The sequence below is a fragment of the Eschscholzia californica genome, unplaced genomic scaffold (genome assembly GCF_041429995.1).
Source record: "Eschscholzia californica isolate CP2 unplaced genomic scaffold, dmEscCali1.0.p SCAF_6, whole genome shotgun sequence".
In the NCBI taxonomy this organism is placed as follows: Eukaryota; Viridiplantae; Streptophyta; class Magnoliopsida; order Ranunculales; family Papaveraceae; genus Eschscholzia; species Eschscholzia californica.
In genome coordinates, this window is record NW_028238483.1 from 11,543,358 (window position 1) to 11,557,188 (window position 13,831).

At 36.0% G+C, this 13,831-nt stretch overlaps 1 protein-coding gene across 1 annotated transcript; it reads right to left on the reverse strand.

Annotated features, from left to right (window-relative positions):
* Positions 1 to 2,594: 2,594 nt before the first annotated feature.
* LOC147531725 (ribosomal protein-like protein) lies at positions 2,595 to 3,341 on the reverse strand. The gene has a single exon (XM_086648134.1). The coding sequence runs from the start codon at positions 3,186 to 3,188 to the stop codon at positions 2,760 to 2,762; it is 429 nt and encodes a 142-aa protein (XP_086504260.1). The 5' UTR covers positions 3,189 to 3,341; the 3' UTR covers positions 2,595 to 2,759.
* Between the last annotated feature and the right edge of the window lie 10,490 nt (positions 3,342 to 13,831).

The window sequence follows — 13,831 nt, forward strand, 5'->3', positions numbered from 1 at the left end:
TTGCTGCAAATCCCCCAAAAGAAAAAAAAACAAACAGATCATCCTACTGAAACAGCAATCAGCATGTATTGAAAAATCTTACAAACCCCAAATCCTTAAAGAGAAATTGCAATCAGTGAAGAGAAAGACAACTAATAAATTCCTAATAATAAAAAATTTCAAGTAGATGAATAAAACTGCTAAAAGGAGCACATGAATCTCAAAAGAAGAAAAAAAACCCTAGAAAAAGAAAGACAAATCGAAATAGATAAAGGAGTAAGAAGTATTACTGAAGGTATCTTGTATGAATCAGGAAATGGAGTAACTTCAGAAAATAGAAAGATGTGCAAATGAACAGAGAGAATAGCAACTATTGATATCACAAATATTGTACAAGATATAATCGTCCGAAGTAAGATCAAGGTTCTAGACCTCCGTCTCTGCATCTTTTTCTCTCTCTAAAAAACTCTCTTTCTCTTTCTCTCTAAAACCCAAAACCAGAAGAAGAAGGGCAATCAAACCAGAAGAGGAACATGGTCAATGAGAATCTGTTCTCACGAACAGACCATTGAAGGTCTGTTCGTGACAGACCTTCTCTCTCTCTAGATCTGTTCTAGAGAGAGAAAAGAAAAAAAAAATTAGAGAGAGAGAGAAAATTAAAAAAAAAAAATTATGTTTGAAGGTCGCCGGCCGGAAAATTGTCTGGCCAGCGACTTTCGCCGGAGAAGATGATGAGGTGTCGAGAAGATGAAGTGGCAGAGAACAGATGAGATGGAGGAGAACTTTCAAAAAAATGTATTCTGTATTCCCCATAAAAATTTATTCCCCGGAGAATTTTTAAAAAAATCTGGATTCCCTCGAGAATTTATTCCCCAGAGAATTTTCTTTATTCCCCAAAGCCGCGGCCTTAAAAAATATACCAAAATATTTCAACTCAAAATTATTTTCTCAATTAAAATAAGTCTATGGATGACCAATTTTTGACCAAATATTTGCACCCTGAAAAATGTTCTTATTTCCCCAGTGGGGTTTAAAACGATTTATCTCTTTTCTAGCCAAAACAATATGACAAGGGAGAATTACTGAAACCCCAACTTTTGATTATGCGTTTACTGAAACCCCCGACTTTTATTAGTAATTACTGAAACCCCCGACTTCCATTAGATTTAACGGTGTGATGCTGTTAGAGGGAGAGAAATGACCAAAAGGCCATTTACTAAAACCGGACCTGTTGGGATCAGAAAACGCGGGCGCCTTAAACACGATACCGGGGCGCTTATATCAACAATCCTTCTTCTCCAACCAGAACAAATACCTAAATCCGTCACTTAATTTGAAATCAAAACATACTCTCTGGTCACAATCTAACTAGTCATAAAATATTATGGTTCATTCAAGTCTTACCACACTATCAAAGATAAAAATCTAAAACCAAATAGAGCACAAGTAATTGAAAAGCTCCAAACTCCTGCTCCATTCTCTCAAAGTCCATAGAATCTTCAAATGACTTCAATTCCCTAGCATTATCTATCATTAACAAAATTTCAAAACATAATGAAAGTTTTTAAAAAATTCAAAATATAAAGAGATTGCTTCTGAGAAGAAGACTCAATGTCATCAATAAAATCACCAATATAAAAAGAACACCTTGCATGGTTCTCAAGAGAAAGAACATATATAAAAGTGCATGAAAATAGGTAGGGTAGTCATACCCAAGCATCTACGGAAAATGGTTCCTTCCCTTTGAGCTTTACTTAGAGTCTCTATCATCGAAATCTCAAGCATATAATCTCTTCATTTGTTTTCTTTAAATAAAATTCACATTACTAATTGATGTATTCTCCCTCTGTCTCTCTCTCTCTTCATTCGATGTTGTGCACGTTAATCTTAGGGACAATTGGATTTTAAAACAGAAACCTAGGATTGGAAATCAATCGATAACCCATCAACAGAAAAAAATTTGAATTTAAAGCAGAAACCTAGGATTGGAAATCAACCGATAACCCATCCGCATAAACCTAGGATTTTAAAAAATTCGATTTTAAAGCAGAAACCTAGGATTGGAAATCTCCGGTAACCGGTTAGTATGATCTGGTGCCTTCTAGGTGTAGCTCCAGCGAGAACAACTGCTTCCTGCTTTGTCTCCAATAATTGACTGTTGGTTGTGCTTCCTTCATAAAATTTGTTTCTCATCAAGAAAATAAACCTTGAATTTCTTGTAAGCAAGTGGGAGATTTTATATTAAGAAAAATATGAACTTCTCTGAAACCCCCGACTTTTGATATTGTCCATTTATTTCAAAAGTCGGGGGGTTTCAGTAATCTCAATTAGTAAAGGTGTGGGTTTTAGTAAGGGAGCAAGTATGTTAGAAAAGTCGGGGGTTTCAGTAATCACATTATCAAAAGGTGAGGGTTTTAATAAGAGGGCAAGAAAGTAATATTGAAAATATGAAAGTTAAATCTAACGGAAGTCGGGGTTTCAGTAATTACTAATAAAAGTCGGGGGTTTCAGTAAACGCATTATAAAAAGTCGGGGGTTTCAGTAATTCTCCCATATGACAATCTTCACCCCAAATTGCTATAAAAAACAGTCCAAGTCCGTCAAACCTCTTTCAATGGTAGTGGAAAATCAACTCGATTCTAATATTCAACCAAAAATAATACAAACACAAAGTGAAGACAAGAATTAAACCCAAACGAATGGGAGGAGCTTACAATCTTAACCTCAATTACTGTCTCATACAATTAGGAAAAAGAAAAAGCAGAACCATTGAAGGCTAATTATTTAGTAGAACTCCTAACAGAGTTCCAAATTTGCCCAATTGCACCAAAAACATGAGGAAGAACACTACCTGCACCTTTAATAATTCCACCAGCTACAACTCCAATTGCTAGGGTTTGACCATACCCAGGTTTTGAATCCACTTTCAATTCCAAAATAGCTAAACGGGTATTCATTGTTTCAAGCGTTCTTGAACTTTGTGCCATGAATTTCTCCTTTTTCTTACCTCTTGAACCAATAACCCTAAATAATACATTTTGAAGATCTTCAATTACTTTCAGTGAAGCTTCATTTGTTTCAAGTCCTTGAGATTCATAATGAGAGATAAGTTCTTTTGGGGTTGGGAGTTTTTTCTTTTGGGGTAAGCCATTTTGGGCGGTGGGAGGTGAAGGTGGAGCAGCAGTATTTGGGGTTGCGGGTTGATCCATTCCTTGGAACTGTAACTAGGGTTTACGGTGATGAATATTGGTTTAAAGGAAAAACCCTAAAAAAAGGTTTTGGAAGAAGATAATGAGACTGATTCTACTTCTGGGGGCTGAAGTACTGAATGAGTGCGTGAGACCCTTAAAATTTGTCCCCAAGTGAGATAAGATAAAAGGAGTTTTACCGGAACAAATTAAAATAAGAGTTATATGTAAATATTTGATAATTGTTATTGGCCACGGCTTTGGGGAATAAAGAAAATTCTCCGGGGAATAAAGTCTAAGGGAGCATATTTACTTTTAACCCAAAAATTTACAAAGTTGTATCTTGCCCCATAATCTTCATCTTCATCTTCCATTAAGTTTATCTTCTTCTTCTTCTTCTCTCTAAAAACCCTAATCCAAGAAACTCAATAATAGTACTACAAATCAAAATTCCTAATAAATTAAGAGAAGAAGATTGAGGGATTAGGGTTACAAATTCAGTTTTAGAAGTAATATTCATACACCTTCAAAAATCCAATTAGTTTGAAACCTACAAAGTAATGTTATATCAAAATTGGGTGAGTTGATTGACAATGATTTAGTATCCATTCCAACACGAATTTGATGGAAGAAGAACCCCGTTGGTCTTTAAATTCCTCAATCTTCTTCTCTTGATTTATTCGGGATTTTGATTTGTAGTACTACTGTTAGGTTTTTAGGATTAGGGTTTTTAGAGAGAAGAAGAAGAAGATAAACTTAGTGGAAGATGAAGATTAGGGGGGAAGATACAACTTTGTAAATTTTCGGTCTAAAATGTAAACATGTTCCTTTAGTATTTATTCCCCGGAGAATAAATCTTTATTCCCCAAAGCCGCGACCTTGTTATTCAGATAAAAAGAAATACAATATATAAAGATTAAAATATCTTTTTGGTGCTTCTAAAGGCATCGGGCTAAAAAGCTGTTAGCATCCATCTCTATTAGCACCAAGCCCAACTGCTCATTTCTCTGTTAGCACCCTACAACTATATAGGCACCGGTCAAAGCCAACTTAACCCTACCACCCCTCATTACCATCTTATTCTTCTTCTACAATAACTCCTATCTCACTTCACGTAGATACCGTCAAGAAACTTCTTGATATCCTTGTTCTTCACGTGGCATTTCTGTCGAAAAAGTATTTCAATCAACACAATTATCATAACAAAACCCAGAGAGAGAGAGGGAGAGAGAGAGAAAGAGAGGGTGAAACCTGCTTGATCAATGCACATGATCGTGAGACAAGTTAGACATCATTTCCATCGTGAGACAAGTTAGACATCATTTCCATCCAAGACCAACTCATCTTTGACCTTCTCTGATCGGAGAACGGTTACACCGTCAAGCATGTCTACCTTTCTAACCTACATAACAAAATATCCTCTGATCAACAATCATGAACCAACTTAAAAGTTTCAGTAAATGGAAAATACTAACCCTTCTCTAATCGGTGAACGGTTACACCGTCAAGCATGTCTACCTTTCTGACCTACATAACAAAATATCCTCTGATCAACAATCATGAACCAACTTAAAAGTTTCAGTAAATGAAAAATACTAACTTCGAAAGGAACATGGTAGCAAGTGCAAGTAACTACTTTAATATCTCAAAATCCATAAAACTAAGTAGGTCAAGTGCAAGTAACTAATTTATGCATATGGCATATCTATGTTGTTTCTGCTGATCTACTTAACGGTAATCTCATTTCCTCTCCCCTATCATGTCCATTGGTGCAGATTCGTCATCATCAAATTTAGGGTTTTCAGTTTTTCTAGAGTTTGTCATTGTTTTTCTTTTAGAAATCGACTACGATCTACGTTAATCATTGCAAGGCACTACATCATGAAGATGTGATAAGCACGATAACTGCCTAAGTTAAACTAATAATGAAAGAGACCTAAAGCCCAATAACATAAAAGAGACCTAGAACCCGACAAATTTATTACATTATTGATACTTTTAATGACTCAAATTCAATAACCATGGATTCCACCTCCTCAGAGAATTGAACCTGGGAGCTCCAGGGTTTTGGAGCTTATGTCAACACTATCAATCACTGACAACCAAGTGCTGATAGAGTTTGTCATTATCAACAGGGAGATTTGCTGTTTGGACCCCCTTTCCTATAATTGACTTGCTGTTTGGACTCCCTTTTTTCAGTGTTGCACTTTGAACTCCCTTTTGACGGAATCAAAGGAGAATATTCCGTCTTTAAGGTTATACTCACAGAAATACCCACTTTGCCCTTACATAATCTCCATCAATAATTAAACAAACCCAAGTCTGCCACAAGACTAGGGGTGAGATTTTGGTCCGGAAACCCGGAATCCTCCCACGACCGCCCGAGTTCGAAGCGTCTGTGACCGTCCGTTGCCCAAATCGGTTCGTACCCGCCCGACCGAAAGAGCTTAAGCGGACGGACGCGGGCATAGGTCCTTACCCGGTGGTCCGACCGAATCCGCCCGCTGATATTATCCGCCCGACCGAATCCGTCCATATCCATTCGTTTATCCTACCAGTTATACCCGCCCGCCTATATGATTGATTTTAAGCCTTTAGATTTGTAGGGTTAGCTACAACCGTTAGATTTCAAAAGAAAAAAATATATAACCCTAGAAATCACTTTTCTTAATCTTATCTTCACCTCTCTACTTCTCTAGTCTCTCTCTCTCCTCCAAAATCTCAATATCTCACCAGTAACCCTTGAACCCACAATACACCGTAGAACCCATAATGCACCGATCGTAATCCATGTGAAGAAGAATATAACCGATCGTAATCTATGAGAAATCTCAATGATTATCTTTTAATTTTGTATTCATGTACTTTTTGGAATTGTAAAGTAGGAGTTTAGAAAGTTGTGTTTAGTTACTAAACAGTTTTAATTTTGAATAATTTCTTTTTATGTGTTCATTAGTAACCGGTGACCGACCGACCGATATCCGGTTTGCCCGACTATCAAAACGGTCACGGACGGGCACTTTGTTTGAGAAAAATCCGAAATACCCGTCCGTTTTGTCCGGATGTCCGAATGGACACTTAAGACTTATGCCTGTTCCGCCCGGACCGGTTGACTTAGTGTCCGTTTCCCGCCCGTCCGAACCGATTCCCACCCCTACACAAGACAATAACCGTGATTTCCCACGGAAGAAACAAATTCTCCTTATAAGAAGAAAGAACAGTAACCCTCTGAAATTCCTCATTCCATTGATCAACTCACCCCATCACTCCTTACTTGTTCTTCTTTACAAGTAATATTAATCTTACCAGATCCCCTCAAAGACCTCAACCCAAATTTCGGCCCTTTCCATTTAACACGAACCCTAAGTCTCGATATTAACTCCCTGAAACAAAATCAAAACCAAGTCTTCTTCAAATAAGTTTCACATCGCATTTGTTGGAAATCAGAGGTGGTCATGGCCGCCATTCCTTCATCTCCTCCATTATTACTCCTCTGGTTAAAAACCCAATATCAGATCTTCACTAAACTTATATAAAATTCTTAAAAATTGAATTTAGATATTACTAAAAGAACTATAAATCCAAAATCCAGAACCCTTGAGAATTATTAGATAAACAGTAGTTCTTGTTAGTTAAGATGTCTTTATGTGAAGAAAAAAACAGAGTTTGGATTAGAATACGAAACTGTAATATCCCTGGATCATCCGAAAATTCCTCAATCATAGATGATTCTGAAAATTCTTAGAATTCCCTGTTATGTTCTTACTAGGATTATGCCAAAGACTTGATCCTTTTAGCGATTAAGAAATGTATTGAGATCTGAAAGAATCGAAGAAGATGATGCACGACGACGGGATTAATATCAAGGATGTGACATTGAAGACTGTTGGAACCTAAACTCAAACTGGTTAGCCTAAAGTCAAAAATAGTCGAGTCATTATTTGTTTCAGTTTGAATAAGTCCAATTCTGTTATTTTACTTAGTCAATTAGATTGAGTCTTAGTTGCTGATTTGTAGGAGTTTTCTTAGTGTTCAGTTGAGTCTTTAGCATCTATAAATAGGTGACTAGCCATGTTTATTTATTATCGAATCAAGAGTAATAAAAAGAGTTCTTTGCTTCAGTTTTACTGCGTTCTTTTCTCTATTCAGTTTCATCTTTTCTGAGATTGAGTTTTACTTTTAATTTCAACAAGTGGTATCCAGAGCTAGGTTTCCTACAATTCTTTGTTTACTTCTTTGATTGCTAGCAAGACAACAATGAATGGATCAATTCAGCCTCAACTTCCTCGATTTAGTGGAAAAAACTTTGATCAATGGTGCATCCAAATGAAGGCTTTGTTTGGATTTCAGGAATTGGTTGAAGTTATTGAATCCAGATACATAGAGCCATCTAGTCAAGATGCAGAGACAACTTTAACTCAAGTTCAAAAAGAGAACTTGAGAGAAAATAGAAAGAAGGACAAGAAGGCCCTGTTCTTTCTATTCCAAGCTGTAGATGAGGTTGTTTTCCAAAAGATATCACGAGCAACTACATCTAAGGAGGCGTGGGAGTTGCTGCAGAAAGCCTACAAAGGTGATGAGAAAGTGAAAAGTGTAAGGTTGCAAACCTTGAGAGGTGAATTTGAATCTCTTTTCATGAACAATTCTGAAACCATATCTGATTATTTTTCACGTGTTGAATCTGTCGTTAACCAGTTACGAGTTAACGGTGAAAAATTAAATGATTTGCGTGTTATTGAGAAGATTATGAGGTCCTTATCGGACGTTTTCATTATATTGTGGCTGCAATTGAAGAAGGGAGGGATCTTTCGACCATGACGATGGAAGGACTGATGGGTTTATTGTGTTCCCATGAACACAGAATGAATCAAAGAAATGTAGCACCTATTGAACAAGTCTTTCAAAGTAAGGTGGTTTTATCAGGGACAAGTAATTTTAGCAATGGAAGAACATCAAATCAAGGAAAGGGATCAAAAAGTGACAAAGGAAAGTCTTTTGATCAGCATACTTATGAAAATGGGAGAAGTGATAAGTCCAGAATCCAGTGTTTTCGGTGCAAGAAATATGGACATTATCGATCACAATGTAGAGTTAAGCTATCGAAAAATAATCTTGAACATGAAAATTATGCCAACTATTCTGAAAATGAAGAAGGTAATGAAGAAGAAGAGGAAACCTTGCTGTTAGCTTATAGTGTTTCCGAAGAAGGATCATTAGATAATGAAGAAGATGAAACTTCGTTGTTAGCTTGTACTGTTTCTGAAGAAGGATTATTAGATAATGAAGAAGAAGAAGAAGATGGAACCTTGCTGTTAGCTTGTAGTGTTTCTGAAGAAGGATTATTAGCTTGCAACACTTCGGATGAAAAGTTCCTCGACAAGTGGTATCTAGACACTGGGTGCAGCAACCATATGTGTGGAAATAAGGAGTTGTTTTCTCTCTTAGATGAGTCAGTTCGAGGTGAAGTGAACTTTGGAAACAAAACTAAAGTTTCTATCATGGGCAAAGGTAAAATTTTAATACGTTTGAAAGATGGTTCTCATGAATATATTTATGATGTTTTCTTTGTTCCTAGCTTACATTGGAACCTTCTAAGTATGGGTCAGCTTTCTGAAAAGGGTCTGAAAATCATGATTTCACAAGGGGTTTGTACTATTACAAATCAGAAAAACGAACTTATTGCCAAAGTAAGAATGACCAAAAACCGTATGTTTCCTTTAGCTTTACAAACTGAAAAGATTTATTCATTTAAAGCTATTGTTATGGATTCTAATTGGCTTTGGCATCTTCGTTTTGGACATCTAAATTTTAACGGGTTGAGATTGTTGGCTAGAAAGGAAATGGTTACTGGATTACCGTTGCTGGAAAATTGTAATCAACTATGCGAAGGATGTATCTTTGGAAAGCAACATAGAGATACTTTTCCGGTGGGCAAGGCAAAAAGAGCTAAGGAACAACTAGAGTTGGTGCATTCAGACATTTGTGGGCCAATGGAGGTTGCTTCACATGGAGGTAAAAGGTATTTTCTTACTTTTACCGATGATTACAGTAGGAAAACATGGGTCTATTTTCTGAAGCAAAAGTCTGAAACATTTGAGATGTTTAAAGAGTTTAAGGCTTATGTAGAAAAACAAAGTGGTCGTAGTTTGAAATCATTCCGTACAGATAGAGGAGGGGAGTACACTTCCAACGAGTTCTCTGACTTTTGCAAAAGTCACGGTATAAAGCACCAACTCACAGCTAGCTATTCACCTCAGCAGAATGGAGTTTCTGAGAGGAAGAATAGAACTATTGTCGAAATGGCACGTAGCATGATAAAAGGAAAAAGCCTACCAAAAGTATTTTGGGCAGAAGCAGTGTCTTGTGCGGTTTACATTTTAAATAGATCTCCAACAAAAAGTGTTCTTGATATGACACCGGAGGAAGCATGGAGTACTCATAAACCAAACGTTGAACTTCTTCGGGTATTTGGTTGTATAGCATATGCACATATACCAGCTGAGAAGAGAAGCAAGTTTGATGGTAAAAGTCAGAAATGTATTTTCATTGGCTATAGTGATAGAACTAAAGGCTATAAATTGTTTAATCCAAAAACAGGTGAAGTAATTGTTAGCAGGGATGTAGAGTTTAATGAAGATGAAGCTTGGAACTGGTCGAAAGAAGAGAAAAATCAGATGACTATAAATCTGAATGAAGAAACAACCGGTGGTACACAACAGGAAGTACAAAATGCAAATCCTCCATTCTCTATTACAGAACCTGAAGCAATAGTAGATGACTCTAACAGTTTAAACAATGATGCAGTAGTTCGTAGTTCATCAAGGAGACGTATTCAACCAGCACGTTTACAGGATTATGTCATAACTAATGATAACTATGTATCTGATGAGGAGCTTGTAAACTTTGTGTTATTTGCAGACTGCTGCCCTCTTACTTTTGCTGAAGCAACACAAGAAGAAGGGTGGATTAAAGCGATGGATGAAGAGATCCACTCAATAGAAAAGAACAACACTTGGGAGTTAACTTCACTTCCAAAAGGAAAAAAGTCAATAGGCGTCAAATGGGTGTACAAGATCAAGTACAAGTCAGACGGTGGAGTGGACAGATTGAAAGCTAGACTTGTTGTAAAAGGCTACAAACAAAAACCTGGAATTGACTACTATGAAGTATTTGCACCCGTTGCTAGACTCGATACTATTCGTCTAGTGATTGCTCTAGCTGCCCAAATGAAATGGAAAATCCATCAAATGGATGTGAAATCAGCCTTTCTCAATGGTCATCTTGATGAAGAAGTATTCATTGATCAACCAGTTGGTTATGTGAGAAAAGGACATGAAGACAAGGTTCTTAAGCTAAAGAAAGCATTATACGGATTGAAGCAAGCACCGAGGGCGTGGTATACCCGTATTGATTCTTACTTTCAAATAAATGGATTTCTTAAGTGTCCCTATGAACCTACCTTATATATTAAGTCTAACTCAAATGGAAGTCTACTTATTGTTTGTTTATATGTAGATGACTTAATATTTACAGGAAATGATTCAACCATGTTTGCTGAATTTAGGGAGGCCATGAGTAGAGAGTTTGAAATGACTGATATGGGGCTGATGTCTTATTTTCTTGGGCTAGAAGTTATACAGATTGAAGATGGGATACTGATGGGCCTAAAAATAGGTCTAATCCCGCAAGTATACGGGGTCAAGTTATAGTATTGAAAATAAGATCGAGTATCGTCCCAAGAGATAGGTAGGTAACTTCAGATATCGAATGCGGGTTTAACCCATTAATCAAAATGTCAATAGCTAACTTAGACTAACACACACACACACACCACTTCATAAATTTGATAAATGATTTGCAAGAAATAAGAAAACAAATAAAACTAACTAAACTATCTAAGAGAGGGAGAAGATATCTAAGGTTATAAAATCCACCACATAATTTCACTTTATAAGACAAGCACTTAATTACTTAAATCTCTTTTGTATTTACTTGGGATCCAATATAATGAACTATTTGGATTCCGGATGATGTTCTAGATAAAACAATTTTATAATCACTAATTCTAATTGTCTTCCTTATAAAGATTCGGATCACTTAACTATTATTCATCATCTAAAAAGCATACTCCATCTAACAACTTAACGAAAGTATGAAATATCTAATTATGAGGCATGAGTAATGGAAAGAAAATCCAATCCATATAGATAAACAATCAATAGACATTAAAGCACATCAAAGGATTTAATTAATCAAGAACAAGTATTATAAAGATCCAAAATGGCACATAAATGGACTACTTAAAACATGCATTAATTAACAAATCCCTTTTCTCATGTATAACTCAAAATCTAACATAATAAACTATTTAGATTTCGGAATATATTCTTTAATAACACGATTCAAAATCAAGAATGTATGATTGACTATCATATAAGACTAATTTTCTACACTATCATTCAAGATCTAAAAGGCATATCTCATCTAATAATTCAATAAAAGCATGAAATATCTAATTATAATACATGAATGACAATAAGGTTATAGAATCAACATGAAATGACAATCAATAGGCATTGAAGCTCAATACAAGGATTCATTGATTTATAACATATCTCAAAATAAGCCCAAATATGGGTTTCCTCTACAACCTTAGATTGCTAAATTAACAATACATGGAATCTAGAATACCATTCATTGACATTGTAAAATAAATGAAAATACGAAGAAATTAATGGAAAGAAATCACCAAGAATGTTCAAATTCCATATCCCCATGTATCTCCAATTTGTCCAAGATTTGCTCCATTTATGTTCAAGAGTTGTACTCCAAAAAATCCAAGTAATAGCTATTTTATTGCAACCCAAATAAGAAAAAGAAAGGGAAAGAAGAAATTAGATCTAGAAAGTTGGAAAGAAGAGATGAAGAGGGTAAAGATGATAGAAGAATATGGAAGGAAGAAGAAGAAGACTATTAATGGAAGAAATAATAGTGGTAGAGAAGAAGATGGAAAAAGAATGGAAAAGAAATGGATTTAGTAGTAGAGAAGAAAGATTAGGTAAGAGGAAGTATTATTAGTAGAGAAAGATAGAAATATATTAATGGTAGAAGAGGTAGATATTAGAGAAGGAGTATGAGAGGGTTTGCAAGTCTAGGTTTTAATGGAGGAGAAAATGATTTATTTATAGGTGGGTTTTGGTTTTGGTTGGGTTAAATGGTAAAAAGGATGAAAAGGAAGGGTTATATTTGGAATTTAATGGGTTAAAATCACAAAACCCTAAATTGGTCAAGTGACCCGGCGGCTAGGGTTTGTTGGGAAGGGTTTCGGATGCTAGCATGTAGCCGGTTATATGTTAATAGGGTGAGACGGAGCAGCAGCCCTTGGATTTTCACGCGCACGGATCTGGGTGGTTAAGAGGAGGCCACGTGTCCAAGAGTACGGGATCTAGGCTGCTTCGGGTGCACGGGATAATGAATAAAGGTGTAGATGCACAGCAGCCGTTGGATCTTGATGACGCGGGAGGTTGCGGCCAAGATTAAAACGTAGAGACGGGGCTACCGAGTTAAGCTGCAACGGGATGCATCGGATCATGCGCTAAGGGTCCTATTTTGTTGCTTAGCGAGAATACGGGAATTTGATGAAACGACGTCCGGAGCGCGCCACGTGTTCCTTGGTGTACCGCGCGCCAAATGTGTGCCCGCTATTGTCCCGCAAGTCAACCCTCTTTGACAAAACTTTGACCTTGATTTATTCCTTCGCCCGGACTCCGATTTGACTTCCGTTTTGGGATAATTTCTAAAAAGGTCAAAATAATATTGAAAATGAGTAGAAAAACACAAAACATTTGAAAATTATTATTGAGGTCAAAAAGTGTGCAAATACTAAAATACCCCTTTTTGTCATTTTGTGTAACTAAATTCTTTTATTTTTCTTTAAACTTTAAATCGATATAACTTTTATTTGAGATGTCGAATTTCTATAAAAATTATATATTTAGAATTGATTTTTCATTAGCTTTCTAACAAGATCCACTTTCAATACTTTTTTTTTTTAAAAAAAAGCTCAGACAAAAACGGTGGTTTTTTCCTTTTTTTTCCTTTACGTTTTTCTGCAAACGTGTTTGCAACAATCTGGTATGCAAACGTGTTTGCAATAATATGTTATGCAAACGTGTTTGCAACAAGCTGTTATGCAAACGTGTTTGCAACAAGCTGTTATGCAAACGTGTTTGCAACAATCTGTTCTGCAAACGTGTTTGCAACAATCTGATCTGGAAACATGTGTTTGCATAATGTAAACTGCAAACATATGCAAACATGTATTTGCATAATGTAAACTGCAAACTGTGTTTGCAAAATATAGATTTGCAAGCTCTGCAGAATATCATCTTGAGTCGCATATCTTGCAAACTTTATTTGCAAATCGAGAATATAAACTAAGAGTATGTGTCCACGAAATCTTGAGTTTGGAATTGATTTCATCATTCATCATATGAAACTCATGAAGAAATTGTGCAGTCGACTTTAAGATCAAACCTTCAAAATTCTTATTATTTTCTACTTTAAGATCAAAACTTGTAATTGTGGAAGTTTATAAAACATCATTTTTTTCAAGCTTTTGATAACAAAATTAACGAGCTTCATCGATTTCACCACACTTTGAA

Excerpts from the sequence above, each read along its gene's own strand:
- LOC147531725 (XM_086648134.1), bottom strand. The coding sequence starts at position 3,188 with ATGGATCAACCCGCAACCCCAAATACTGCTGCTCCACCTTCACCTCCC.